Genomic DNA, 27,807 nt, shown 5'->3' on the forward strand with positions numbered 1-27,807 from the left:
TTATTTTTTGTTTATTTTTAAATAAAATTTTATTTAACCATTTTAAGTTTACAATTCAGTGACATTAAGTACATCCACAGTGTTGTGCAACCATTACCCCTCTCCATTTCCAGAACATTTTCATCATCCCAAGCAGAACCTCTGTGCCCATTAAACAATAACTCCCTATTTCCTTTTCCTCCTAAGCCCGTGGTAACCTATTCTATTTGTGTCCCTATGAATTTGCCTATTCTAGGTACCTCATATAAGTGGAGTCATACAATATTTGTCCTTTTGTGTCTGTTTTATTTCACTTAGTATAATGTTTTGAAGTTTCATCCGTATTTTACCATGTATCAGCATTTCATTCCTTATTGAGACTAATATCCCATTGCGTATATGTACCACATTCTGTTTATCCGTTCATCTGTCAATGGGCACTTAGGTTGCTTCCACCCTTTGGCTATTGTGAATAATGCTGCTATGAACACGGCTGTACAGATATCTCTTTGAGACCCTGCTTTCAATTCTTTTGTGTATATACCTAGAAGCGGAATTGCTGGATGGTGTGGTAATTCTATGTTTAACTTCTTGAGGGACTGCCAACTTGTTACTGTCTTTTTAATATAAAGCTCTTCAAGTTTATTTATACCTGCAATCCCTAGTTCCTTTGCTGTGCTTAGTGCACACATGAATTATCAAGGGCTTAGTACAGATGTGAAAGCCTTTCGCTCTGTTTAAAGGAAAGAGCCTTATAGACCTTAAGATAGTAGAGTGTTCTGAAAGTGGCCATGGAAAACATGGTCAACCCAGATGATTGAAACTTACAGATGATTCCAGAACCCTTACATTTTATCAACAGTTTCAACTTTTACCTTCTTTCAGAAAGCTTTAACCAAGGTAAAAGTAAAATGAGTAGACTTATAATTGCTTTATTTTTGTCCCATGTAGCCAGAAGTCAGAGACAGAGGCGAGAACGAAAAGACTTGGATATTTTCCTAAACTGGATTCCTCAGTCCTGTGGAATCAAAAGTAGCTGGATTTTTCTCTCTGTCTCAGTCACCTAGGCTCCCTGGAGTTAACCAGTCTTGAAGGAAGTGTGAAGAGTCTTTCAGTTAACTGGCTTGAATTTGTGCAGTGCATAGGAACCCTGCAGTGGGTGCTGGAGGGAGCAAGAAGGACAGGAGATAAAAGACGGAAGAAAACTTGGTTTTTGTCCACTTTGACTTCCCTCTTTAATGATGGGAAACAGTCCTGCGCTCAGGAAACTCAATGTGGAGACCTAGGAGTTCACAGTTCATAGTCCATTAAGAACAGGAAAAAGATAGAGGACATGTATAAAGTAGCCCCTCGTCCAAAGTAAAAGGGTGTAAATTGTTTCCAGTGATAGAGACCAGCTGGTTAAGTCAGGCAAGTTCTCGTCAGACTGTGTGTGCTTTTATGGGCCACTTCAAATTCTTTTAGGAGGGAGGTGGATACAAGTGAAGACGTGGCAGTCAGGCGAGCCTTCCTAGAAGAGAGAAGGTGGTTACCACGTCTCCTTCCTCCATGCTGATGTCAAGGTGTGCGGGCTATGCTCTCTTCCAGCCAGCGTCCCGTGTTCCGTGGCCCCAGAAAAGTCAGTGTGTAGGCCTCAGCCACCCCAGGTCCGACGTACATTCTCCCTGGACACCATCCTCAGCTCCTACCTTCTGGGCCAGTGGCCACGAGATGTTGATGGGGCCTTCACCTGCTGTACCAATGACAAGGCCACCCAGGTAATGAAGCTGTCTCCTAATGGGATAAAGGATAAGGATGGCGGGGAGGGCTGGCTGAAGAGGCCTTTGGTCTACTTACCAACTCTCAGTCATTGAAATGATTTGTCCTAAGTTTGGGTTGTATGTATTCACCACGTAGCTTTTCATCATCTAATGTTTACCAGCTTGGTTTTCTTTGTAAACTTACATGAACGTGAGTTTGCATTCCACTTGATTGGTGGAAGAGAGACGTCAATCTGGATTTTTCAGTTTGGCTTTGAGGATTCGTGTGTGGGTAAGGAAGAGGTGACTTTGGAATTTATTCTAGGTTTTAAAAAATGAGATTCACCTTAAGAAAATTAAACTGAGGCCAACATTTAATTGGGTCTGCATTCCCCAGACAACTGGAAGAGGTGCCCAAAAAGTGTGTTGAGCCAGGATAGATCCCACTGGAGCAATAGGAGTGGGAGGTTCTCAGATAATGGAGAGTTGATCCCTAGCCAGCAGCCTCCTCTGGGATTTCAGTGGGCCCATCTGAGTCCTGTGGAGCCCAGGGCCCCTCTTCAGGATTTTCCTTCATGACAGTCTTTTGATTAAGAATCCTGAACTTGGGAGGAATCTCCACAGACCATCGAGTCCATTGGTTAGCTTTTGATTAAGATAGTGCTAGCCTGAGCAAGAAGTCATCTCGTATGTGAAATTATACAAAGATATTTCTTAATCTGATTCGGGACTTCAACATTCTTACCAATGAAGTTGTTGGGAGTCAAATTTTCTCCTTTTTGATATAATTTAAACCCATTCCTGTTCAACTTCAGAACAAATGAGTTGTTCTCAGGAAAGAGGAAACAGGCTGGGAAGAACACAGGCTGGGAGGCAGAGCGGCGTCCTGGGGGTGCTGGGCAAGTCAGCTCTTCCTCTGCGAGCCGGGGGGCGTGTGCCCGCTCTGCCTGCTCACAGACGGGGTGACGGCCAAGTGCATTCACTTCACCCTGCCGCCTCCTCTGAGCACATCAGTCGGTTCCTTTCTTTTATTTATTTTTTTAATGAGATCCATTTTCAAATGTTATTAGTGAATGTTTGAATGCCCAGTACTGTTCTTGGCATGTTCAAGTGAAGAATAAGGAAATGAGAACATGGTTTGGCCTCTGTGAGTCTGGATGCCAGTTCCATGAAGGCCAGTGAACAGATAGCCAAGGGATGAGAAGGGGCCAAATGTCTGGCACAGTTTATAGGAGAATTCTCCTGGGAATACCCTACCTTGAACCAACAAGAATGTGCTACAGTTAAAATCGATGGCCTGCTATAGACTATGAACAGAATGTGGAGGGAAAACACCCTCCAGGTAGCAGACGGAGGAGGCCTACTTCCTGGGAGCCCTGGGCACTGTTGTTCCCTGTATCCTTTGAAAAGAACAAGTTGGATAGGTTATGCTTCCTCCTCACAGGCCTGGAGCACACACTCCTTTCTCTTTTGAGAGGAGTGTTTAGTCCTAATAATGTATCCAGTCAAGGAGGGCTTCCTGGAGGAGCAGGACTTGAGGTTGCTTCAAGTGTGCAAGCTCACGACTGCATCCCCCTTTGTCAGACAACAGGCTTCCATGTAGCCCACCTCCCCCTGTCTCTGTCATTTCCTGCCACCAGCCTTCTAGGAGGCCTCCATCCCACTCCTCAGATAGCATTCTCTGTCAACTCCTGGCAGGGCTGGCCTCACATGGTCCCTGGCCGGCTTTGGAGGCATGGGCTCTAGGCTGTGTGTTTGTGCTCAGGCTCCAGCCGCAGGCCAGATCTTTTATATAACAAGTCTGGGCTTCTTGCCACAGCAAGACAGAGGTCAGCGATGCGCCTCCATGGGTCTGGCAAGGCCGAGCTGTGCAGCTTTCCTCTTTCCCCGGGATGGGCTCCAGCCCTCGAGGAACTCTTAGCAACCTGTCAATATTGTGGCTGCAGTCAGGAGGTGGGAGAACTCTGATCAGCGTAGGCATCCAAACCAAAATATGTGCTCTGCCCCAGCGTTGTTCTTGGCCTTCTGGGAATTTTCTGCTTCTAGGTTTTGGGCTCCATTCAAATTGCTGCCTGAGCCCTCTGGCCTGGCACAAGCCACCTTCTTCAACACTGGCATTACACTGTGAAGACATCTCCCTAAGTGACTGGTGTTCCTTCCCTGCTGAGCATGGGACTATCACCCAGAAAGGACTGGACCTGAGGGAGAGGTTTTACTGGGGAGATACAACGGAGTGTGGAGAAGGATAGAGGAAGGTAGGGAGGCAGGATCTGCCCAAGTCCTTGAAAGCTTTTACGTTGTTAAAAATAGATTGATGCCAGAACCTTCCCCTAATTTCTTTGCTCGAGGAGGGCAGTTCCCACCCCTACCCTTGCCTTCTGCCCTTTCTCTTCTAGCCACACCAGTGCGCACATCCACCATATCTGGCAGGCCCTCACTTCTGCTCTCCTACTTGTCCCCCCCGCCCCCGCCCCAGAGCCAGCAGCCAGAGGGTGTGTTTGGAGCCACATCAACCCTGGCATTCCTGGGGGCATGCCTTGCAGTGAGGGCAGCAGCCATAATGATGGTTTAGGCTGAGCAACTCCCCTCTCTGAACCCCCTAGAGCAAGCGAGGGGCCTGCCTGTTTCAAGCAAATTTCAGAGCTTGGCAGCAGGCACAGAACACCTGCCGTTTAGATAGCCAGGCATGCTGCATCCTCAAGGCTTCCTCCCAAGGCAAAAGATGGGGTTAAAAGCTCTCAGTTCTTGAATATAGCAGTTCCGGTATTCCCTCCCTGGGTTTAGCTGTGTTTTTAGCTCTCAGGCAGGCACAAAGGTAGTCCCCAACCAATTTAATGTCTGAAAGAGAGAGCTGGGTTACCCAATGGTTTGGGGCAGGGGAGGAAAAGAGGTGGATGGATCTTGGGAAATTGGTGGTTCTAGAGAGGAGAACGAGGTAGGAATATGGTCGTCGGGGAATCGGGGGTGCTTTGGAGCTGCTGCATGTTCTGAGCCAGGACGAGCAATGGGAGAGGGATCACCAGGTCTCCCAGAGATCAACTTGGTGAGTACAGGAAGAGCTTGGGTGCAGCGGGAGCTGGACGCAGAGTGGCCAGCCAGGGAGAACTAGGAAGGCTTGTGTGTGGAGTTACCATCATCTGGAGGAGGTTTCTTGTGTCATGAAGGACTTTGTCAGGATTCTCTAGGTCCATCTGAATATGTTTTCCCCTCTCTGGAGCACCCTCCCCCCAGGTCAGCTGGTAAACCAGAGCTGGCTGCCGAGGGCTTTGGGCTGGCCCCTCCTGGCGGCTGGGCCCGGGACAGGGCGGGTGATGGCAGCACATGCCGGTGGTTGTGGTCACCCCTCTCTCTTGCTGTGCAAAGCATTTGAGTCTTCTTGCACTCTTCTAGAGGGAGGAAGTGGCCTCACCACAGCTGGGGTGACTGTTTGAGCAAAGTTCCCCCACTGGTGTTCTCATCCTGCAGACAGACAGGACCCTGGGTACCTGCTCTGCCTGCACCCCCCCGCCCTCCCCCACTCCTCCCCTGCCCCGTTTTCTCTGCATGCTCCGGGTGAGATGAGGGAACCTCTATGATAGACTCTCTTCTTTAGGCCTGACTTACTCTTTGAAGAAAAAAAATGACAAACCTCATGGAGTGTCCTGCAGGCCAGAGGCGGAGGTGGCATGCTTTGGGAAGACTTCCCTTTCTGTGACTTTTCCCTCCCTACCTGTGTAGTGTCCTCCTCCGTTTCCCATGCCAGTGCCTCAGCGTTTAGTGATGACACACAATTAAGCTGCCCGTCACAGGCATTTCTCTGTGGGTTTGGGGGCCTGGGCACCGCGCCTGTTTTCCAGACTAGTGAACAGGGTCAGTTGTTCAGCATATGGTTTGACAACAGCACAGAATATTTGAAAATGGGTCCATGATGGAAAATCTGAGGGTTGCATAGTGACTATAGGGCCAGAGATGGTGGCCTCGGCCACCTGCAGCCAGAGTTCTCAGCGCTGGCCGGCAGACCACCCTCAGAGCCTTTCCTGCCTCTTTGTCTGGCCAGAGTCCCGGGGGGCTGATTCCCTGCTGAATTTCAGTTCAACACACAGTTCCTGACCATCTATACCAGGCCAGACACCACGCTGCCCTGCACCTCCGCACAGGTACCCTGGGCTGTCTTCCCAGGAACCAGCCAGGCTCTGCCAAGGTCACTGGAGACAGCACAGCCAGGACTCCTCTTGCCTTAGAGTCTAGATAGATACTTAGTTGAGTTGTCGGCAGAGAAACAGGTTGCAGTTTGGAGAGTTTTCAGCTCCATCCCACCCCTCCTTCTTGTTATATCAGGCCGCTCTTTGGAAAGCTGTCCTCCACCCCCACGCCCAGTTATCCTTCCACATGTTGCTCTGGGATCTCAGAATCCCAGGCCAGGCTTCCTTGGTCTAACCCACATCCAGTTTTGCATAACCCGAGCATCATTGGCATAGTCAGCTGACGCCACTCATGGCTAGTAAGTAGCCCTGCTTCTCCCTCAGCTGCTCCCTCTGGGCCAGGGTGTTAAAATAAATCTGTTTCAGTGTGTGAGTCCGTTTGACAGACATGGCTTTTTGGTCTGCTGAGCTCAAGCTCTACCCTTCTTCCAAATGATCATCCAGAATGACCACTTACAGTGCTGTCACAGCATGGCTTGACCCCTGTTGTGCCATAAAGGGTCACTCTCTGAAGGGTAGCCTTCCTTGGCTGTGACTTTTCTATGCTCCAAAGAGACCTTGGCCCAGACCTCTATGGTGAGACCCAGAGGAGGAGGGGCACTGGAAATAAGGGACAGGGCATGGTCCCCACTCTTGACGCTCCCAGTTCAGTTGGAAGGGCCAGAGCCCACACCTGTGCATGTGCCTGCCTTAAGAATACTCAAGGCCAGCATCTGAACAGCTTCAGACATAGGATGACCTACTGTATTAGGTTCCTGAGGCTGCTGTAACAAATTACCTCAAACTTAGTGGCTTAAAACAACAGAAATTTATTCTCTCATCATTCTGGAGGCCAGAAGTCCAAATTCCATTTCACTAGGCCAAGATCAAGGTGTTGGCAGGGCTACACTCTCTCTGGAGGCTCTCTCTTGGAGATCATTCCTTGCATCTTGCAGCTTCTGGTGGCTGCCAGCATTCCTTGGCTCCTGGCCACATCACTCCAGTCTCTGCCTCCATGGTCACATCACCTTATTTTCTTCTGTGACTGTCTAATCTCCCTATGTCCCTCTCTCATGAGGACACTTGTAATGGCATTTAGGGCCCACCGGGATAATTCAGAATAACTTTCCCATCTCAAGATCCTTAACTTAATGGCATCTGCAAAAGCTTCACCATATAAGGTAACATTCACAGGTTCCAGGGATTAGGACCTGATATCTGTGGGGGCCATTTTTCCATCTCTCACCCTACTGACCTCATCTCCTGCTACTCTGCCCCTCGCTCACTCTGCACCAGCCACAATGGCCTCACCATTCTCAAACACACCAGGCTTGCTCCTGCCTCAGGGCGTTTACACTTACTGTTCCATCCGTCCCTATCACTCTTGCCTCAGATATCCACATCGCTCTCTCCCTCATCTCCTTCCTGTTTCTCTTCAGATGTTACCTTTTCAGTGAGGACTTCCCTGACATTTAAAGTCATGTTCCCCCGCCCAGCATTCCTATCCCCTTTCTTTGCTGTATTTTTCTCTTAGTACTTATTACTGTTTAAACTGTGTTCCCAACTAGAACATTAACTCAAAGGGGTCAAGGATTTTTGTTGTTTTGTGCCTTGTTGTGTCCCTGGCACCTGGAACAGGTCCTGACACGCAGTTTGCATCGGTAACTGTTTGTTGAATGCATGAATGATGCATACCCTGAACCCATCTGAACAGAGGAGATGCAAAGCAAAGGAGCAGTCAGCATGAGGTAGATGAGTTAGGAAAGGCTTCCTGAAGGGAACGCTGGGAAGAGTTGGTGGGGTGGGCCATCTCAGATGGGGGGACCAACCTTAGAGGTCAAGGGGCAAGGTAAGAAAAAGGAGAAGGAGCTCGGTTTGCCTAGGGAGGACCGAGAGCCAAGTGTGGAGAGCCCAGGGGGTGGAGGGTAAGAGGGTAATATCTATGGCCAGGGGGTGATGTGTTGAGGTGAAGTGATGACCTTAGCAGCACAGTTTACACAGAGGAGGCAGCGGTTGCTGGGAGATGTCGCTGAGCAGAGAGGAGTTGGGTGAAAAATGGATTGAGAAAGGAGATGATCCTAGCTGCCCTGAATTTTCACATCCTTTCTAAACTCCAGTGCTAGCCTACATTTCTCCTTCCACCCCCTCGCGTGTCTCAGAAGAAGGCAGTTGAAGAGTGTGCAGGAGATGTTAGTAGAACAGGTGGCAGCCTGAATATGGCTGCTTTTTCCTGCCTCTCACCACCCACCTGTGAGTACAGAACCTTCCCAGAGGAGGGGCAATGGGCACTCTCACCTTAGCCTCTGTCATCTCGCTCCTAGAGCCTCTGCCACCTTTCCAGGGATGACAGGCTCGTGTGGGACTCAGAGCTTTGATTAGCAGAGCTAGCAATCTATAGGGTTGGCTTTGGAGCCGGGGGAGGGGGGAGCATTGGTGTGCCTGCTGGTGTGCCTGCTGGCCCAGGGGCCATGGGAGAGATGGACTTCCTCCTCACTTTTCAGTATATGCAGCAGCCTTTTCCGAGGCTCTGTCTGCCAACACTCTAGTTTAGAGAGACGTGGGCATTTGGAAGTAGACCAGCTGCTTGGTTTCCATACACTGTCAGAGCCAGCTTCACCTCAAGGGCTTTGGGGTATGGCCTGAAGGAGATACTTCCTAAAGGAGGGGATTGTGGGGGAATGGCTCTCTGGATAGTCTCCCTTGTGCTAGCATCAGGAAAGGAAGTTAGGGCATTGTCTCACCCTGCCTATGTTGCACAGCCTGGTAAAGGTCCTGATGGGTGGGCAGCTAGGAGAAGGAAGAGCCAGGAAGACTCAGCCCCCTGTGGCCCCTCTCCACTGCAGCTGTCGCCCAGGCAGTCTGCTTCCACAGTCCTGCTCAGCCTGCCCCGCCGAGCTCTTCTAACAGCTGTTGGGTGGTGAGTTGTTGGTTTTTTTCCCTCTTATCCTCCCCCTTTTCTGTTTGCAACAACCTCGGGGGAGGTCAGCAGATCTGCTGGAGGAGACGGTTCCCAGGCCCTCATGGTTTTGGCAGCTTGTGCGAAGAAGTTAGAGAGGAACTGGTTCCACTGGAGCGTTCCCCCTTGGGCCCCTCCTTTGGAATGGAAGTAGGGATGTTGGTGGTAGGGAGGGATCTTGTCCTCCTCTGCCTTGTGCTTCAAGCCAACAGCTTCCTCCCTTGGGTGGGGGCTCAGGAAGTGGGTCTACAACTCCCCCTGCCTCCATCTTGGGCCCTCAGTCTTCTGTGCAGCAGAGGAGGGAGGATGGCAGACTGAGAGCCCAGTTCTCATGAGGGGCAGAGCAGGGCCCAGGAGAAGGAGCCGTGATAAAGCCAAGAAGGGTCAGGAGTCAGGGCTGAGTTCAGCACTCTGGCTCCCTCCTTCCTGAAAATGTCCCCTCCCCTGCATATTCAGGAGGACTTTGGGGCTCCCAATGCTTGCTCTGTGTACAGGGAAAAATCACGGAGCAGGCTCCAGGCACTGCACTGCACAGAAGGCTCCTGCTTCGGTCAAGGATGGCGGGCGGAGATCTCTGTTGACCTTTTTCCTATTAATGATTCCTTAACGGACTTCCGTCTAGTAACTCGTTTTCCTTAGGCTCCCAGGAACCGGGCCTGTGCTGGGCACATAGAGGGGGAGAGAATCAAGGGTGCCAGTGGTTCCTGGAGCCTGTGCTCTCTTGGAGCTGGTTGGGGTGGGGAGGGGCAATACTTGTCCTCACTGTTGGGCGCATCTGGAATAGCTGGGGCCATAATCCATGTGTGAAAGTCATAAGAGAGTAAAAAGCGGGTTGGCCTTATTGGCTCATCAGGGAGGGTTTCTTGCAGGAAGTGGATTGGGAAAGTGGCAGTGCAGGTGGAGAAGCCTGACAGAATGACAGAGGCTGGCCGTGTTAGGAGGTTGATGAGCAGATAAGAGAGAAGCCGTCAGAGAGCCACCAGCTCTGTCCAAGAAATGGTGTGTCTGCTTCCCCAGAGCATGCCTGAGACGCTGCTCCGTCTCACTGGGTTTCTTTCCCTGCAGACCCCCCTGTCCTGGCAAGAGCTTGAAGGCGAGCGGGCCAGCTCCTGTACACACAAGCGTTCAGCGTCTTGGGGCAGCACAGACCACCGAAAAGAGGTAACTGCCCCCTCTGACTCTGTGGCCAGGGTAGCTGCCTCTTGTCTGCCCCAGCACCGCGGATGCATCTGCTCCAGGGTGGACTCACATTTCCAGTCTTGCTTGCCTTTTCCTAACAAGATGGCTCCCTCGTAGCTGCCTCCCAGCCTCCTGGTGGCCAGGCCTTAGGAGCCCAGACCCTCCTGCCAGCAGGGGCTTGGCCAGCGACTGCTGGTGCCCTCCAGCAGCCAAGCACAGGGTGGAGCTGCTGTCGTTCTTACTTTACTTGGAGGCTGGATCCAGAGAAGCCGTTCAGAGACTGGAGAAAGACAGGGAGTGAGTTCCCAGGAATTGGAAGCCCCACCTCATTTACTACTTAACTGTTCATCCAGCCTTATGTGTAAAAGAAGAGAAAAATAGTTATGTGTTCCAAAACACTTTTTCCTGGTCCTCTCCAGCTTTCAGGAGGGCCCCCATTGTTGAGGTTGAGTAGAGAAAGCCACAAAGTGGAATTCCAAGGCTCGCAAACCAGCCCCTCCTGTCATGTCATGTGGCAGCCCCTGAGAGGGCCAGCTTGCTAGGAGTCACCCTCAACCCCTTTACAAGGGGAGTAGCTTCTGCCCTCTTGGTTGCAAGAACAGAGAGAAAATATGAAGTGAATGCTCTACAAGTTTAAAGCTGGTGGGAAATACAAAGTGTTTAAAGTTTGTAATTATCAGAGTAAGTGTGTTATTGACACTAAGCATGGAGTCGTGGTATGAATGATCCCCAACAGCAAATCTAAAGCCCTTTCTTCTTGGCAGTCGTCATAAATTGTATGGCTACGGGCCGCAAGTCTACTTTCTGAATTCCGTTTAATTTAGGCCCATATTTCAATAGCTCTGCATCTCCTAAGCATTTGCCAGCTGAGGGCAAGTAGGTACAGAATTACATATGTGACAGGGATAATATCAAAAGTGTTGATGATAATCCATAATTGTTATAGGATATGGATTGGGACAAAACCTGATATTCCTTCCTGAGAGCCTGCTCTTTGCTCAGTGCCGTCTGCTTTAAAATGGGGGGAAATCCTTCCATCCTTCCTGTCCCAGGGCCTTTGAGATAGCTGTGAATGTACTTTGAGGAGTGAATTAAAAAACACCATTTCCCATTTCTATTAATAGAATAGTGTTCCATGCCTTTGGAATCTGTGAGAGACAAAAATGGTTTCAGCGTTGTGTATTTTTAATTTTTTGGAAACTGATCCTTCTATGGAACACATGGTAATTCAAAAAATCAAATCATCTAGTTAAGAAGGTATCCAGCTTGCCCAGTGAACCTATCATCACGGTTCTGAACACCACCGAGGTATTCTGAGATGGAGGATTAACTTCCATCCCCCTTTTGTGTATTCTCGTGGCCGCTGGCAGGAGCCATGCCTGGGCAGAGGGACCCAGCGCAGTTTTGCTTTGCTTCACGTGCCTCTCCTCTCCCCCTCTCTGGGCTGCCAGATTACCAAGTTGAAGCAACAGCTGCAGAGGACAAAGCTGAGCCGCAGTGGGAGAGAGAAGGAGCGGGGCTCCCCGCTCCAAGGGGACCATGCCGTGCGGGGAGCGCTGAGGGTATGTTTTCTCCCCCTCCCTTTCCCCCCTGTGTTGTCCTCCATGGTGGGCCCCCCAGTGTGGGCAGATCCTCTTAGGTCAACAGCTACTGAGCCCCACTGCGTTATACGTGGTCACATGGGTGTCAGGTGAAGTCCTTGTGCAACCGTGGACTTGGTGTTCTAATTCTCTCTCCTCCACCCCTGCTCCCTCGACAGTTGAGGCAGTCAATAAAGCACACTCAAGCCCTCTCAAAGCTCCAACTGCTGGAGAAAACCCCAGTGAACGAACCTGTTGCAATCTGTAACTGTCCCCAAATCCTCCTCTACTCGCTTGGTTCTGCTGTGTAGACATGACTGTCATGCCCTGGTCATAACTGGGAACTGTAAGGGGCTTGGTGAGCTTTAGTGATTGCTTCGTTTGCCTCCTCCTCAGGCGTCCCCTCCCAGCTTCCCCTCAGGGTCCCCCGTCCTGCGACTCAGCCCCTGCCTGCACCGGAGCCTGGAAGGGCTCAACCAAGAGCTAGAGGAGGTGTTTGTGAAGGAGCAGGGGGAAGAGGAGCTGCTGCGGGTGAGTAGGGGCCGCGCCATGGATGCGCTGACGGGCAGCATCTTGCTGAGTCTGGGAGATGGGACTCTTGCTGTCTGAGGGCTCACAGGCTCTGGCTACATCCGCAGAGCATCATGCACACCCCAGCCTGCAGAACGAACACAAATTGAGTTTATTAGACTCAAACCATTAACCCCCAGAACAGCAGGGCTGGGTGGGTGTAACTGGGGAAGGCTTTCTGGTGGTGAGTGGAAAGAAAAGGAGCAGGGGTTGGCAGGGAGGAGGGGTCCCCAGCTGGGAGTAATGGGAGAGGCCTCACGCTTCAGCCTCAGCACCAGCTCACTGTTCCTGGCGTCCTTGGTGCCATCCCTGTCACCCACCTGTGCCTCAGGTCAAGCCGCCCCCTTGCCTTGTTACCACTTCCCTTCCCTCCATCTCCACCTGGTGACACGCCTTCATCCTTCATGCCCGGTCCCCTCTTCAGACCTCTCCCCGCCCCACGTCCAGGCAGAATCATTTGCTACCTTTTCTGCTGTCTCAGGCACATTTTTACATGGACATAGTGCAATTGGGGAATGCCAGTTGGGCAGTATTAATATAAGTCTAATGGGCACACTCCTCAGTTTATGATTTACCTCCTAGTTGATTTTTAATTTGTGTATATGTAGGATTTTATACCCATCCAAACACACACATACAACTTGGTGAGCTGTGAGTACAAGTATCACTGAATGTTATAAAGGGGAGGGGGTATTTAGTGCTTGATACCAATCTGCTTACTTGTCCTGCAGGGGCCTACTGTGGTTACAGTGCCCTCATGTCATTTATCTTTGTGTTCAGAAGGTCCCTGCCCTCATGAGGGGTGACACATTGATGGACCCACAAAATAAATATGTAATCATAAATTGGGCTGCAAGTGCTGTGAGAGAGAAGAATGAAGTGCTATGGGAGAAATAGGAGCGGTTTTTTTTAGGTTGGGGGTGGTCAGGAAAAGCAGTGACTTGAGACAATGGTGTCCTGTTGTCACTGTGTTGTGAATAGAGGACAAGCATGACAGCACGGGGCAGACCCTAATGGTCACTGCAGCTCTGCCGGCCTGAAGAGACAGGCCTGCGAGTCGTGACCCGGCCTCTTCCCCAGCAGATCCTGGATGTCCCTGACGGGCACCGCGCCCCAGCTCCCCCTCAGAGCGGCAGCTGTGATCACCCCCTCCTCCTCCTGGAGCCTGGCAACCTTGGCAGCTCTCCCTCCATGCCCCTGGCATCCCCCCAGCCTTCCGGCCAGAGCAGCCGTGAGGAACACCGGGGTGCAGTCGAGGAGCTGGCAGCCATCCGCAACGACAAAGGTAAGTAAGCGGAGGAGGCCGAGTTGCAGGGCTGACACGGGGGTCAGGGGCATTGCCACTCCCTTTTCCACTTGTAATCAGTTTCGGGCCCAGCATTTTTACTTACTAACCAACCAGAATATCTTTATGAGTCATTTTTATTCTGTACATTATACCAGTAATAATAATGGTCCTTGATATAGATTCTGATTTATACTTTATATAAAGTCTTTGCGCCTATACTTTTATTTAATCCGCCCTGTGATCCAAAGAAGCAGTCCCTCCCAACCGCATTTTTTGGCGGCGGTTCAGCACGCCGAAGAGGAAAGCCCGAGTCTGTCCACGTGTCCACTGTACCCTTTTCCAGCAATACATCTCAAGGAGGTTGTGAAGGATATAAAATAAGACAATGTGGTCTCTTGCTCAGGGTCACATGGTTTGACCCGGCTCAAAATCCAAGGCTTCTGCCTCCAGATCTCCACTTTCTGCTGTGCCCTGACTGCTTCACCGCGAGGACGAGCCACGAGTCCTCGCTCCCCGTAACAAGGATCCTTACATTCTCTAGCACTGTTGCCTGCCTCGCCTAATTTGATTGTCACAGCAATCCCGTGAGGTAGGCTGGTCAAGGGCATGATCTAACAATACACAGAAGTAAATAGAGCATAGAGTAATAAGGAATAAGTGTGAGATAAATACAGATAAAGTCAATATTTGCAACCTAGGCAAAGTACATTCGCTGTGTGGAAAGTGAGAGGAATTTTATCCCACAAGTGGGGTTGAGTAAAGATTGCTTCTCTGAGTCAGTACGAGAGCTCTTCCTGGAAGAAGGGATAGGTTTTCAAGACTGTGGAAAGGAAGAAGCTGTGGTATGTTGGCAGGCAGGGCAGTGCAGTCTTGGAATAAGGGAGAGACAGAAGTTAAGATTCCTTTAAGTTTGAGACTTGGAGTTCCAATCGCAGTCTATCTCCTGTGAATATAGAATTGGTATTAGACTCAAATTTTTCCATCAATTCAACTGTATATTTTTATCCTATATAAGAGGATATGTATTTTTGTGAGCTGCCTCAAAGGTTTTTTTTTTTTAAGGTAGAGTACAGACAGACAACCTGGATTAGCATAACTGCTGCCCCTCACCCTACCATGTCTCCCAGTCTCCCAGGCCCTTTACACCAGGCCTGACCTGAGGAAAGCAGACAGCTTCCTTCAGCCACTGGTCTCAGCCTTACTCTCTTTGCAGCCTCCTCTCCAGGCCACCCAGCCGTCCCTGAAGATGGCAGCCCATCTCCAGTCCTGGTCTTTGCCGCCTCCCCTCGGCCCAATCACAGCTACGTCTTCAAACGGGAGCCCCCAGAAGGCTGTGAGAGAGTGCGTGTGTTTGAAGAGGCCACGTGAGTACATCAGAAAGACAGGGCGTGCCAGAGAGGGACGAGGATGGGGGGTTCGCCTGTGTTGTCCTACCTGACAGGCCCTTCTTCAGGCTCAGACTCTCCCTCGTCCTAGAGATGGTGTCAACTTCAGATTATCGGTATTGCAGTTTTTCCATGATCAAACTTGTTGACATTACCTACTCTGAGCACTTAAATCTTTGCTTATCATTATCTCCATAGAAACCTGCTCTCTGCCCACATGCCAGCCACAAGCGCAGCAGGAGCTGGAAAGGAAAGAGATCTGAAACCTAAACCCTTTGTTCCTTCTATTTTTTCCCATCCCCGGGGAAGGTGTGAGAATTTGCTAGATCATAATCAGAGAGAGAGAGAACATACTAGTAGTTCTCTTCAGGCAAAGATTAGAAGAGTCTCATCCCCACTGGGGTGGCAGAGGGAGCCTGAACAGCTTCCCAATTGCTTCTGAGTCTTCACCCTGCAGCTGCAGTGGTTCAAGTGTCATGAACTCCCGGACAGAAATTTCCAGTCCTTGCAAGTAAGGACTCTGGAATATTCCCAAACCAGACTGGACAATTCAGAAGCCATCCTTACGTGGATTTCTTTACTACAGTTCCTCCTGTTAGCACCAAGAATCGAGAGCCCACCTTTCCCAGTGCCCACACAGCCCCTCCTAGCAGGCACCCTAAGAACTCATTTCATTTTCCCCGCCAGCTTAATATTCACGGGGGCAGATTCACAGTGGAAGTTATGGTTTCGATGGCAGTCAGGAAGTTTAGTCATGGTGTGAGCTTAAAGACTTAGCTAAGACAGGGTTTGGGGCCTTGTTGGCTCCATTTGTATCTCAGATGAGGGAGAGGCCCACCCAGCGTAGTAGCAGGTAGTACATATATACCCAGAGTGGGAGTTCAGGAGAAAACCACGGCCACCAGGCATCTCTGCACGAACCCTGGGTCCTCTGGGGTGGTGTGGGGGAAGAGGCCAGACCTTGTAGCCTAAGTAGACTCCGGGCTCAGTACCCCTCCCCAGTCCACATTGTGGTTGAGTCATTACAATCTGGAATTGCTTGTGGAAATCAGGCTGTTGCTTGTCTTGATTCTTTTGTAGACTCATAATGCCAGAGGAGGTCTGAAAGTCATCTCTTCTAGCTTCCTGCCCCTGTGTTAACCCTTCAGAGCAGTAGTGAGCTGTCCGTTATTTTCTAAGAAATCCTGGGATAGAAATTTTCAGCTCACTAGGGTCTCTTCATTGTATGAACTTTCCTACTGGGAAGTTCTTGTGTTTAGTAGCGGTTCTTCTGTCACATTTTCCTCTTCCTAGCTGCCCACCCTGCAAGATGGCCTGGATTTCCTGGGGAGAGAACCAAGCTGTTCAGGGTCCTGCTGGTTGCCCTCATGTCCTTTGAGCATTACTTGGTCTCCTCTGGGTCACCTTCCTCATGTGTGCATGCACACACCGAGAGCACCCTCTCCTGCCCTTTCTCCACCCCTCCATAAAGTGGGATTCTTGAAACCCGTTCCCGTCAGGGGACACTTGCCACTGTGGAGTCCCCTGGGACCCCAGGCCTTCACTTCCTTCCACCCTCACTCTGCACCAACCTCGGCCCTCATCCTCATGCCTTGGTTTTCTTCCTGGGTTTGGAATTATTAGAATTCCACAATCAAAGTGGTAATCAATTTATCAAGCTATACACTAAGTATATACATTTTCTGTATATATATTATACTTCAAGAAAAAGTTAAAAAAGGTTGTCAATGGGAACTGCTTGTAACAGAGCTTCCCCATCTTCCTGTAATTTGTCTTCTCACCCAGAATCATCACAACCAGCATTTCTCAGGGCTGTTTCACCCTCAAAGCATGCCAGACACTCCTCATCTTTTTTTATCATAAGTATTCCTTACTTGAGAACTCTCGGACTTAACCTCCTTTCATTTTCCCTACATGATCAGAAGGGTAGGGTTGATTCTTTCCACGTTAAAGGTGAGACAGGTCAGGCCGAGAGCACGGTGAGTTAAAGCCTAGGTCTCCTGATAAGGTCTGGCTGCCTTTCTCACAATGATTGCTATCCTTTCCTCCCAGCAAGGGTTTGAAAATCACACCTTTCAAATGTGCTCAAGAATGAGATTCTTTAGGCCAGTAGATTTCAATGGGGGATAGTTTTTCCCCCCAGGGGACATTTGGCAATGTCAGGAGACGTTTTGGGTTGTCACAACTTAAGGGGGAGGGGGGCAGGTGCTACTGGCATCTAGTGGGTAGGGACCAGGGATGCTGTTAAACATCTTAGGATGCACAGGACAGCCCCCGACAGCCAAGAATTATCCAGCCCAAAATGTCACTAGTGCTGAGGCTGAGAAACCCTGCTTTTAGACTATAAAAAATCTTTGCCTGAATCTCTGCTTTCAGGCAAGTGGTCTGCCTCCAAAATACTGTTCACTGATGAAATCTCTCAAATTAAAAGATCCCTTGGTCTGCTCTTCTAGAATTACATTGTCAGGAAGTTCTTCTTCCTGTCTAACTTCAGTCCCTCCTGTTCTTAGCTAAAGTAGATTTCCTGTTGTTTAGCAATATTTCTAAAAAATGGGGAGCTGAAGGGCCTCAAGACTGATCATTGCTCAGTAGCCTTTCATTTTTTGGACAAGTTACCATCCTGTTTGAACAGAGACCCAGCTCCCTACTCCCCTGAGGCCGTGACATCTCTCATCCCTTCTCACTGGCTGTTTCTGTGTGTGTGTGTACACGTATATATGTCTATGTGTTTCTCTCCATCCTCCAGGTCCCCAGGTCCCGACTTGGCCTTCCTGACTTCCTGTCCTGACAAGAACAAAGTCCATTTCAACCCGACCGGCTCGGCCTTCTGCCCTGTCAGCTTGATGAAGCCCCTCTTCCCCAGCATGGGCTTCATCTTCCGTAACTGCCCCTCAAGCCCGGGGTCCCCCCTGCCCCCCGCCAGCCCCAGGCCACCACCTCGGAAGGATCCTGAGGCTTCCAAGGCCTCCTCGCTGCCGTTCGAGCCATGGCAGCGCACCCCGCCATCGGAAGAGCCCGTGCTTTTCCAGAGTTCCCTGGTGGTCTGAGGGCCCCACCCCCACCACTTTACCATGGAGACCAGTGCCTTGGTGGCAGGCCCCTCCCTAGCTCCCCTGAGGAGGGGGATGAAGGAGCCCTTCCCTCTTGGCCTTCGAGCACTTTCATTTATTGTGTCAAAGCCCCAGGTCTTCTTTCCGATGGACACCGGCCCCTCTGAGTGTGAGGGGACCTGCCTTCTCCACTAGCAGCTGGGCAGCTCACAAGTCACACCTGTGTTCTTGCCACTTCTCTCACTTGGTGGAAAACTCACCCAGAAGGTCTTGGGTCCCCCATCCCTGGGTGTGAGTCCAAAGGACTATATATGGGACCCTTGTCCTTGTCATGGAGCGAGCTGGCCATGATGGAAGGAGAGGGGACACCACAGATTTCCTTCCCTCTCTTCCATAGACACAGAAGAGGAGCCCCGAAGATAGATACCCCGTCCTCTCAGCCCCCATCCCCATGCCTCCCTGTCACTGGAGGAGCTGACCAAAGCAGCCCTAAAGGGCCATAACACTTGACCAATCCAGCTGCTGGCAGAGGGGGAACCAAGCGTTTTCCCAAGTGGTGTTTTCATCTCGCTTTCACCCTAACTGAGATTGTCTTAAGCAGCAGCCCAGCCTGCCCAGCCCCAGGTGGGTAGTGGGGGAGAGGGAGAGCTGGCATTCCTCCAGGTGGCAAGTGGCGACTTGACACCCTCCACCTGCCCCAGGACTGGGTTGGATTAGAAAAATGCCTATTTTTCTTGTATCAATGTAGAAACTCTATTTTCTCCCAAAGACACTATTTTTGCAGCTGTTTGAAGTTTGTATATTTTCCGTACTGCAGAGCTTACACAAAATTGAAGAAGAATGTTCATGTTCAAGTTTTCTTATCTTGTGTTTAGAAGTTGTTTTTTGCAGATCTTGGTGTTAATAGACCAAATAAATAAGTATTCCCAGCAGCTTGAGGTTCTGTTAAATATTTTTTGAGAGGAGGGAGTGGGATGGAGATCGAGGGTATTATATTGATCACTTCATCCTTGTCTTCAAGAGGAGCCTTTACATAACACAATGACATGGATGTGGGTGTTGTGTGGATGAACAGAGTCCCCATCCTGAAACCACTAGGCTTGGATTCTTTACATGGACATATAAATAGTGGGTCCATGGAAAGGCTGTCCAGAATGAAGAGGTGGAGGTGGGGTGAAGGAGTCAGCGGGGAAGTCATCCATTCTTGGGTGAGTCTGGAAAAGCTCCCTAGGGAGAGTGGATTTCAGAGAGGAAATGTGGGTGCCCGAGGGGAGACAGTTTGACATTGTGGGTGCTCCTGGTACTGGCAAGGGGAACAAGACCAGGGAACGGCATTCAGGCTGAATCTCTTGGCACAGTTTTAGGGAAGCTTTAGCTCCTTTTGAGTATTCTTTCCATCTCAGAGAGTACTCACAAAACAGAGGGTAGAAGAACTTGTTCTCGTCCTTTTGCAGGATCGCAGGTTATAGTGCCACACCTGTAAGAGCTCTTAGGCTTTGGGGGAAAATAGGAATAACCATCTCAACATTCTGATGGTGCTTTGCAATTTACAAAGCATTTTCACAAAAGACACATTATCCCCATTGTATGGGTGAAAAGTTGACTACTCCAAGGGCAGTCATAATAACTACAATTGCATCTATCTCATAAGACCTCAAGACAAACTCCTAAGCCAGGCTATCCCAGCTACCATTTTTTGACTTGGTAAGCATCAGATACCTTGCTAAGTGCTTTACATAAAATGTCATTGAAATAACAACCACCCAAAGAGAGAAATGTGATAAATCCCTCTGTACTAATGAGGGAAGGACACAAAGTTCCCCCGAAGACAGATATGAAGTTGGGGAGCTAGGATTGGGAACCAGATCATTTGAGTCCAGTGCTCATGCTTTTCATCACAGCACTCTCCCACTTGTATTATATTCCCATTAATTTCAGATGAGGAAGCTTGACTCAGAGGTCAAGTGAATTGTTTGAAGTCCCAGCTGGTAAAGAGGCAGAGTTGGAACTGGAACCCAGGTCACTCACCCCAGCTGCTGCTTGGCGCCCTGGAATCACAGGCTGATTCAGTGGAGTAAGCCTCTGGGCAAGAGAGCAAATGTGTAGGGGTTCCCCCTCCCCTACTGATATGAAGGAGACAGTGGGTTGAGGACAGACCCTGTCTTCTATTTCCTACCCCTCCCCCTAAAAGATGTTTGGCCTACCCCCAAAGCCCTAGTGAGTCAGGCCCGGAGTGATGGGTGTGGTGCTGCCCGGAGTTTCCTTCCTTTGCTTGAGGCTGTGCCAAAGGAGCAGGCTGCTGGAAGGGGAGAAGGAGCCTCTACCCAGACAGGAGCCCTGGGTGCAATTAAATGGGGGCTTGGGATTGGCAGTGGAAAGACCTGGGGTCAGTCTTGCCCTAGCTCTTGGTGCCAGCAGGTGGAGGCCCAACACTTGGATGAGGGAGGGGTCCAACAAGGAGCTCATTAATGGGAAAGAATCTAGAGGGCAGCGAAGGGTTTGCTCCATTGTTGGTTGAGTTGTAAGACCCTGAAGAAAATTCACATCACTAAGCTTCCATTTCCACCTCCAGGATGTGAGGAAATAAGATCAGAGTTGAGAAAGAATAATGACTAATAAAACCTTGAACTTGCACAGCACACTTTACAGTTTATAAGACACTTTCACAAACAGCTCAATTGATCTTCAGAACAGTCAAGAGGAGACAAGGCGGCTATCACTAATGATCTATCCCTAGGTTACCGACTGGGAAAACTGTGGCTCAGAATTTAGGTGACACGTGTAGGTTACCCTGCCTTTAAGTGACAGAGCTGGGGCAGGAACCCTGCTGCCCTTGGAAGCCTAGTGATGCGCCCTAGGAGGAGGACCGCTCTCAAAAGCCGGGCCTTCAATGCTCTTCTGGTAGAAGGGGAGAGTCGCTGACGCTTGGAGGCCGCTAGGGGGCGCTAAGTCTCCATTAAGAGTTTCTTGGCGTTAGGACCCAGCAGAAGCCTGACCGCCGACCAGGGGAAAGACTTTTCGATTTGCCTGGCCGGCTGCACCTCCTCCTTCCCGCCTACCTCTCTGTCTTCGCACAGCGCAGCCAATTGGTGACGTCCACATCCTTATACGTCATCACTCCACGCCCGCGTTTGTCTTGGGCCACCCCGTCCAGCTCTGGGTCGCAGTCGTCCTCGGAGTTGCCTGATCGGAAGGCCTCGATAGCAAGGCGTTAACCTCAGGGCATGTGGCTCGCCTGACCACCAGGGACGAAGCCAATGTCCCAGGGCGTGTCTCCGTTCCTTGGCAGCGGTTGCTGGGTTCTGAGGAGTTTCCTCCTCGGCGCCCCTGAGCTGGCAGTTCTGGCGGTGGCTGCTGGGCCCTGCTGTGCCGCGGTCGCATGCAGCTCCTATGAGGTCCGTGTCGCCGGTCGGCGATGTCCGGCTGGAGCTGTCGCCAGCGCCGCCGCTGCCGCTGCCGGCTGTGAGCGGGTCTCCGGTCGGGTCGTCCGGGCGTCTCATGGCCGCTAGCAGCTCGCTGGTGCCCGACCGGCTGCGCCTGCCGCTCTGCTTCCTTGGCGTCTTTGTTTGCTATTTTTACTATGGGATTCTGCAGGAAAAAATGTGAGCCGATCCCCGGGGCCGGAACGCAGACATTCCCATCTGTTCCGCCCCTTCTCCCCAGCCTTGTTGCCCGGTTCGCGGTCCTCTCGGCCCTGGCCCGGGTGTTCTTTCTGGCCCTCCCGCCCTGCCAGCACCCCGACACCTTTGCAGCTGCAGCTGAGCCTCCCCAGATTTCCAAAACGCGCAAGTTGGTCTCTGGATTCTCGGGACCTGGTTCTTTTTCTTCCCTTAGTTGCACTTCTTCCCTGTTGGTTGTAAGGGCCTGGGTTTTACGAACTGAGACTTCTACTCCCACACAGGTTTCCATCATTTGTGCCCGCTCCTCTTTGGAACTCCCAGATGCTTGCAGACAGCTGATTCTTTCGTCCCGGGCCTTGCTGTTGTAGCCCAAATCCCTTCCACTGCCGGCGTACCTCGTTTCCCCGTCTAATTTTCCACGTTTCTTCTAGCTCCATCCTTTATGGATATTCTTTCTCTAAGCTACGGGATCAACAGGCCGAGATGTCTAGTTTTTAGACTCAATAAAATTAGCCTCTTTTGTAAATAAGCCCAGTGATCCTTACCAAATTCTCCCTACATCCAGAGAGGCAAGAGAATTTCAAAGCTTTCAGTGGCTCTGGACATACTAGATGACCGTGAGGGAAATATACTAATTCTTTCCTTTCCTTTCTCATGCATTTGATTTTTAGAACAAGAGGAAAGTATGGAGAGGGAGCCAAGCAGGAGACGTTCACTTTTGCCTTAACCTTGGTCTTCATCCAATGTGCGATCAATGCTGTGTTTGCCAAGATCTGTGAGTACCTAGGTAGTAATCTGTTGTGTGCCCCCTCACTCTGTATCCTGGGCGTTATAATGGCTGCGATCCAACCTTAAGTTCTAATTCTCAAGACCCTCACCTCCTTTAGCGCTTACACAGCCTCTCTGTTCAATGTATAAAACTAATGGCTTTGGGAAGAGCTAAAACCCTATTTTCCTTAAATTAAACCTACTTCTGAGTCAGAAATGTGCAGAGAGTGGGTCTTTTGTGTTCCAGATTCCCAGTGAGAATACTTAAATTTTTTTTTTCTTTGTCCCTTTTACTTTCTTTTATGTGTCAGCTTCAAGCATGTTTTGAGCTTTCTCTCTTTGTTCTCTGGGGACTAGCAGCAGGGCTAACTAGTCCCTTGAACTGAATGAGCCCCCACCCCTGTCCTGCGTGTGGTCTTGTGTTAGGCTTAGGTGGAATTGGAGAGTTGAATAATCTTCAGATATTTCCCAGTCTAAGAGGACAGAAATAGCTTGTGCTTCTTGTCTTATTTTGACAGACAAGTTCCTTTCATGTGGCTTTGAGTTTTGCTCAGTGGTCCATGGTAGGCCCACCAGGTTTCTCTTGTGTGTTTTTTTGTCTTCTCCCAGTGATCCAGTGTTTTGACACTGCCAGGGTGGATCGCACTCGGAGCTGGCTCTATGCTGCCTGTTCTGTCTCCTATCTGGGTGCCATGGTCTCCAGCAACTCAGCACTACAGTTTGTCAACTACCCAACTCAGGTGAAAGGTCAGGGTGGGAGGAGGGTTGGGTGGTTTGAAAAGGACTAAGGATTCTTCCCTCAGGTCTGTGACTTAAATAAAAAGAGAGTGTGTTTGAGAAATTCAGAGTGTGAAGAACCACAGATCTGAGGTTTAGTGGTGGTGGGTTGGCCATGATCAGGCTGCTTTCTGAGGCTGCAGTCTCTGGGGCAGGCCCCACACTTACTCATCTAAATACAGCAGCTAGCGCAGTATCTGGCACATCACAGATGCTCAGAAATGATTTGCTGTATTTAATTTCAGGTCCTTGGTAAATCCTGCAAGCCAATCCCAGGTAAGTGGAAGAAGATGGTTTCCATCTTCCATCCTCTTCCTTTAGTAAGCTTTCTCCTCCTCTGCTGTAGTGCTGTATTCCTCCAGGCATTGTCATCCCACTATAACTATCTCCAGGAACTTCCCTCCATTCATTCCCCCTGCCCATCTTGACATCTGTATCACTTCCTCTGGTGTTAGGTGTGCATCAGCTGGTAATCCTTACTGGGAGCTAGAGGCTGACCTAGTCGGCTTCACATGGTCATTCATTTTGGTGTCCTTTGTGTTTACATTGTCATTAGACATCCTAAATCCCATTTTGATTGTCATTTTCTTTCTCCCAACCTCTCTCTCTTCCCTGCTGTCCCAGCCCTTGCCCTGTTCCTTCCTGGACCTTTCACCTTTGTTCTCTACCTTTTCCCTGCCTTATACTTGTTGTTCAACCCTGCTGCTCAGTGGTCTCTATCTAGGTGCCAGCCTTGCACCCTCCTCTTGTCCTCTATAGGCCTTCCTGATTAGACATTCTTTTTTCCCGTGAGTCTCCTGGAGCAGAGTGTTGGGCTCATCAGTGCCTATGGATGCCTGACTTTTCCACTCTGTTTTTCCCTGTAGTCATGCTCCTTGGAGTGACCCTCTTGAAGAAGAAGTACCCAATGGCCAAGTACCTGTGTGTGTTGCTAATTGTGGCTGGAGTGGCCCTTTTCATGTACAAACCCAAGAAAGTAGTTGGGATGGAAGAACACACAGTTGGCTATGGAGAGCTGCTCCTGGTATGTGATCCTGTGGGAAAGGCAGCCTTTCCCAGTGATCTTAACCAAGGAACATCCCCACGGAGGCAGGCAGAAGGCCACTTACATGTCTTCAGGGAGATCGTGATGCTCCTTGCGCCCCATTTGTGGTCTTTATCTCTTGCTGCATGGCCTGTGGCTCTGCTAAGGCCATAGTGGGAAGCCTGACATATCTAACTACAGCTCAGCTCTCCTGGGGAAGGGATGACTCTGAGGCCTGTGTCTAAATGCTGGTCTAGGATCTCAGACACCTGAGAGCAAAGAGGGAAGGACTAGTGTGTCTCTCACTATGGCTTTCCAAGAAACCTGGAAGCCAGAGTTAAAAATAATACTATAGTCGGGGCCGGCCCGGTGGCTTAGCAGTTAAGTGTGCGCGCTCCGCTACTGGTGGCCTGGGTTCGGATCCCGGGTGCGCACCAAGGCACCACTTCTCAGGCCATGCTGAGGCCACGTCCCATATACAGCAACTAGAAGGATGTGCAACTATGACATACAACGATCTACTGGGGCTTTGGGGAAAAACAAAAAGGAGGAGGATTGGCAATAGATGTTAGCTCAGAGCCGGTCTTCCTCAGCAAAAAAAGAGAAGGATTAGCACTGATGTTAGCTCAGGGCTGATCTTCCTCACAAAAGAAAAAAAAAAAGAAAAAAGAAATAAAACTATAGTAGCTATTGCTTATTATGTATTAGGCACTGTTACAAATTTTTTGTGTATTAATTGGTTAGTGTTTACAACAATAAGCTCATAACAAATAGTATTATCTTCATTTTACAGATGAAGAAACTGAGGCAAATGGTAGTTAAATCACTTGTCCACGGCCACATGGCTGTTAAGTGGCAGAGTTAGTGGTTGACTTTGCCTGGGATTCTAATCCAGGCAGTGTGACCACAGAATCCAGTCTCTGGAGTACTCTTCTCCAAGCCAGGAGGCTACCGTGCTCAGACGAGATTTCCTGTCTCCAGCTTTAATGGAAGAGTGTGTGTGGCTCACCACAGCCTGTCCTAGGCCCCTGCACACCAGGTTCATGGCGTTGTGTTAGGCAGTGGTGGGCTTCCTGCCCTACTCTGATTACATTATGACCATGTGGCTCAGACAGCCTGTCATTCCAGTGCCCGGGGGAAGGAGGGAGCTAGCATGGTCTCTGCCCACCCTCCGTCCATAACCGAATGGCAGCATTTTGGTCTGAGGACTCTGTCTTAAGGCAGCAGCTTTCTGAGGTGTCTCAAAAGTGGGAGTCCTGTGTCCTGGGTTAGGGAGGGGCCCTGTTGGCCTTCTCACTGTAGGCTGCGCCCTTTCTTTCCCAGCTATTATCTCTGACCCTGGATGGACTGACAGGAGTTTCCCAGGACCACATGCGGGCTCATTACCAAACAGGCTCCAACCACATGATGTTGAACGTCAACCTTTGGTCGACATTGCTGCTGGGAGCTGGTAAGGAGCAGTTCTGCTATTTTTGCCATGTGTCAGGAGAGGGTGGACTGCCCTTGTCTGGTTGATCCCTAGCTCAGATGCCAGTTGCTAACTTGCCCAGGCCAAAGGCCTGCCTTGGTTCTAAGATGCCCTTATGTCCAAGCCCCTGAGAAACCTTCACCATCAGGCTCTGCTTGCAACTCATTACTGGCACAATCAGGGGTAGACCTGTGCCAGGTATCATGGCAGGACACACAGTAGTAAAACATGGAGGTGCCCTGGGAACTCACCCTCTTCTGAGGGAGATGAGACATTGGTATGTGGTGTATACTGAGTATAGTTCCAACCTGAATGCATTTGCTTTTAAATCAGTGCTGCCTAACCTTTTTCAAATCTGGGACAGTAGGAGGTGGAAGTATATTTTGTACAGCACACTGGGGTTAACAGAAGAGGCTGCTGATGGCTGGGGGCGACCAGTGCTGGGGGCTGCCTTGAGCTAGGGATGCGTGGATCAGTAGCTCCACAACATCTCAGGATCTCTGCTTTCAATCACTGTGGCAGAAGTCACTCGTTAACTTTCAAGCCTTTCTCGGAAGAGTCTTTAGTTAGTTTCTCTAATCAGAAAAATAGGAGAGGGACGCCTGATGGGACAGTACAAACTCACTCCATACATTTTCCCATGCACCACCCTCCTTACAGAGTACTTAAGGGGGCCGTGTGCAGGGGGGCGTGTGAGCGTGGGCACACAAGATGTGCCATTCATCTCCTGACATTTCTTCTTAGGAATCCTGTTCACTGGGGAGCTCTGGGAGTTCTTGAGCTTTGCCGAAAGGCACCCTGTCATCGTCTATAACATCCTGCTCTTTGGCCTGACCAGTGCCCTGGGTCAGGTGAGTGCCTTCAGAAGGAACGGCGTGGCTTCGCCAAGAGACTGGCCTGGCTGGGAGAAGAGGGGTGGCACGATGAGCCCTGATGGCCTGTTACAGACTTCAGACCTCGTACAGATACCCAAGAATCAAGCTGACCCCACCTTTTTGTCTCCCTGTAGAGCTTCATCTTCATGACAGTTGTGTATTTTGGTCCCCTGACCTGCTCCATCATCACCACAACTCGAAAGTTCTTCACCATTTTGGCCTCTGTGATCCTCTTCACCAACCCCATCAGCGCCATGCAGTGGGTGGGCACTGTGCTTGTGTTCTTGGGTAAGTTCCATCCAGAGCAGGCGTCTCTGGGCCACACAGAGGGACAGTGACAGAGCTTTATGTCTTTTTCCCTAAAATTTATGTGTATATTCATAAAATTTAGTTATTTTAGAGAAAACATTTTTAAAAGAGAAAAGGAAGCATTACCTCTAATCCAGCCTTCCTAATGAGCATTTCATTTTAGTGATTTCCTTCCAGGATGGGTTTCCCCAGACACTGAGCAGGATAAAATTATGCTTACTCTCTGCCAATTAATGTTGCTATGGATGAGCTGAGAGAGCTAGCTTACAAGTTTTGACTCTTAAGTTTCTTTCAGTCTTGCTGTATTTTATATATATATTCCTAATTACCAGCATCTTACAGTATATATAAGTATGAGTGATTTTTTTCATTTGATGCCATTCTCTTCTCTGAGGGAGTTTTATAAAACCAATGTTTGGAAATTAATTTTATTTAAAGCTCCAATTATGGAGAACGAAGGCTGACACCCTTCGCCCCCCAAATCATTGGTAGGTTTCATTTCCCCCCATAAAGCTAAGCCTGTTTTCTCCCCTTCCATAGGTCTCGGTCTCGATGCCAAGTTTGGGAAAGGAGCCAAGAAGACATCCCACTAGGAAGAGAGAGACTACCTCCACTCCAAGGATATTTAAGTTATTATCTCCAACAGTGACATCTCTTGGGAAAATGGACATAATAGGGATAAGGGACTGGGTTCCAGTGTTTTTTTTTTTTCAAGGAAGCAAAATCACATTCTAAAAAAAAGGACTTGGATTTTAACAAGACAGAGTTGGCAGTTTCTTTTCTTGATGACCTGGAGCACAGCCTATCGCAAGTAAAGAGAGAAAGAGGGAAGAGGCGGGGCTTGCTGCTCATTGCCCAGGCTGCTCCCTCTTGGGTGTGGTTAATTTGGTTGAGTGGCTAATTCCCCGACAGCCTAAGCATTATGGGGAGGAACTTGCATAGATTGTATAGTTGTGCTTGTGGCCTCTGTTCCCACAGGTGAGAGTCAATATGCTGGGACAGGTGGCTGTCTGTTAGAGCCAGAGAATGTAAAAATCGCTTTATCTCTTAAAGCTCTGGTGGGCAAATATTTCTTAAAGA

General features: G+C 49.8%; 2 protein-coding genes across 3 annotated transcripts in view; both read left to right on the forward strand.

The window, feature by feature from the left end:
* Positions 1-18,818, forward strand: part of FAM117A (family with sequence similarity 117 member A) — a 42,264-nt gene extending 23,446 nt beyond the window's left edge. Inside the window, exons 2-8 of one of the 2 annotated variants that reach the window (XM_058560723.1) lie at positions 1,567-1,736; positions 9,900-9,995; positions 11,465-11,575; positions 11,990-12,124; positions 13,247-13,448; positions 14,665-14,815; positions 17,583-18,818. In XM_058560723.1, coding sequence (XP_058416706.1) covers positions 1,567-1,736; positions 9,900-9,995; positions 11,465-11,575; positions 11,990-12,124; positions 13,247-13,448; positions 14,665-14,815; positions 17,583-17,883 — 1,166 coding nt within the window. In that variant the 3' untranslated portion in view covers positions 17,884-18,818. Of the gene's footprint in view, positions 1-1,566; positions 1,737-9,899; positions 9,996-11,464; positions 11,576-11,989; positions 12,125-13,243; positions 13,449-14,664; positions 14,816-17,582 lie in introns of both variants that reach the window. The other variant, XM_058560725.1, reaches the window with a different exon arrangement.
* Positions 18,819-21,084: 2,266 nt separating this feature from the next.
* SLC35B1 (solute carrier family 35 member B1) lies at positions 21,085-27,488 on the forward strand. Its single transcript, XM_058560726.1, has 9 exons — positions 21,085-21,488; positions 22,178-22,281; positions 22,884-23,014; positions 23,297-23,327; positions 23,918-24,075; positions 25,399-25,525; positions 26,288-26,394; positions 26,553-26,706; positions 27,268-27,488. Exons 1-9 carry the CDS (start codon positions 21,277-21,279, stop codon positions 27,318-27,320), a joined length of 1,077 nt encoding a protein of 358 aa, XP_058416709.1. The 5' UTR covers positions 21,085-21,276; the 3' UTR covers positions 27,321-27,488.
* Positions 27,489-27,807: the final 319 nt, after the last annotated feature.

The sequence above is a fragment of the Diceros bicornis genome, chromosome 18 (genome assembly GCF_020826845.1).
Source record: "Diceros bicornis minor isolate mBicDic1 chromosome 18, mDicBic1.mat.cur, whole genome shotgun sequence".
Taxonomy (NCBI): domain Eukaryota; kingdom Metazoa; phylum Chordata; class Mammalia; order Perissodactyla; family Rhinocerotidae; genus Diceros; species Diceros bicornis.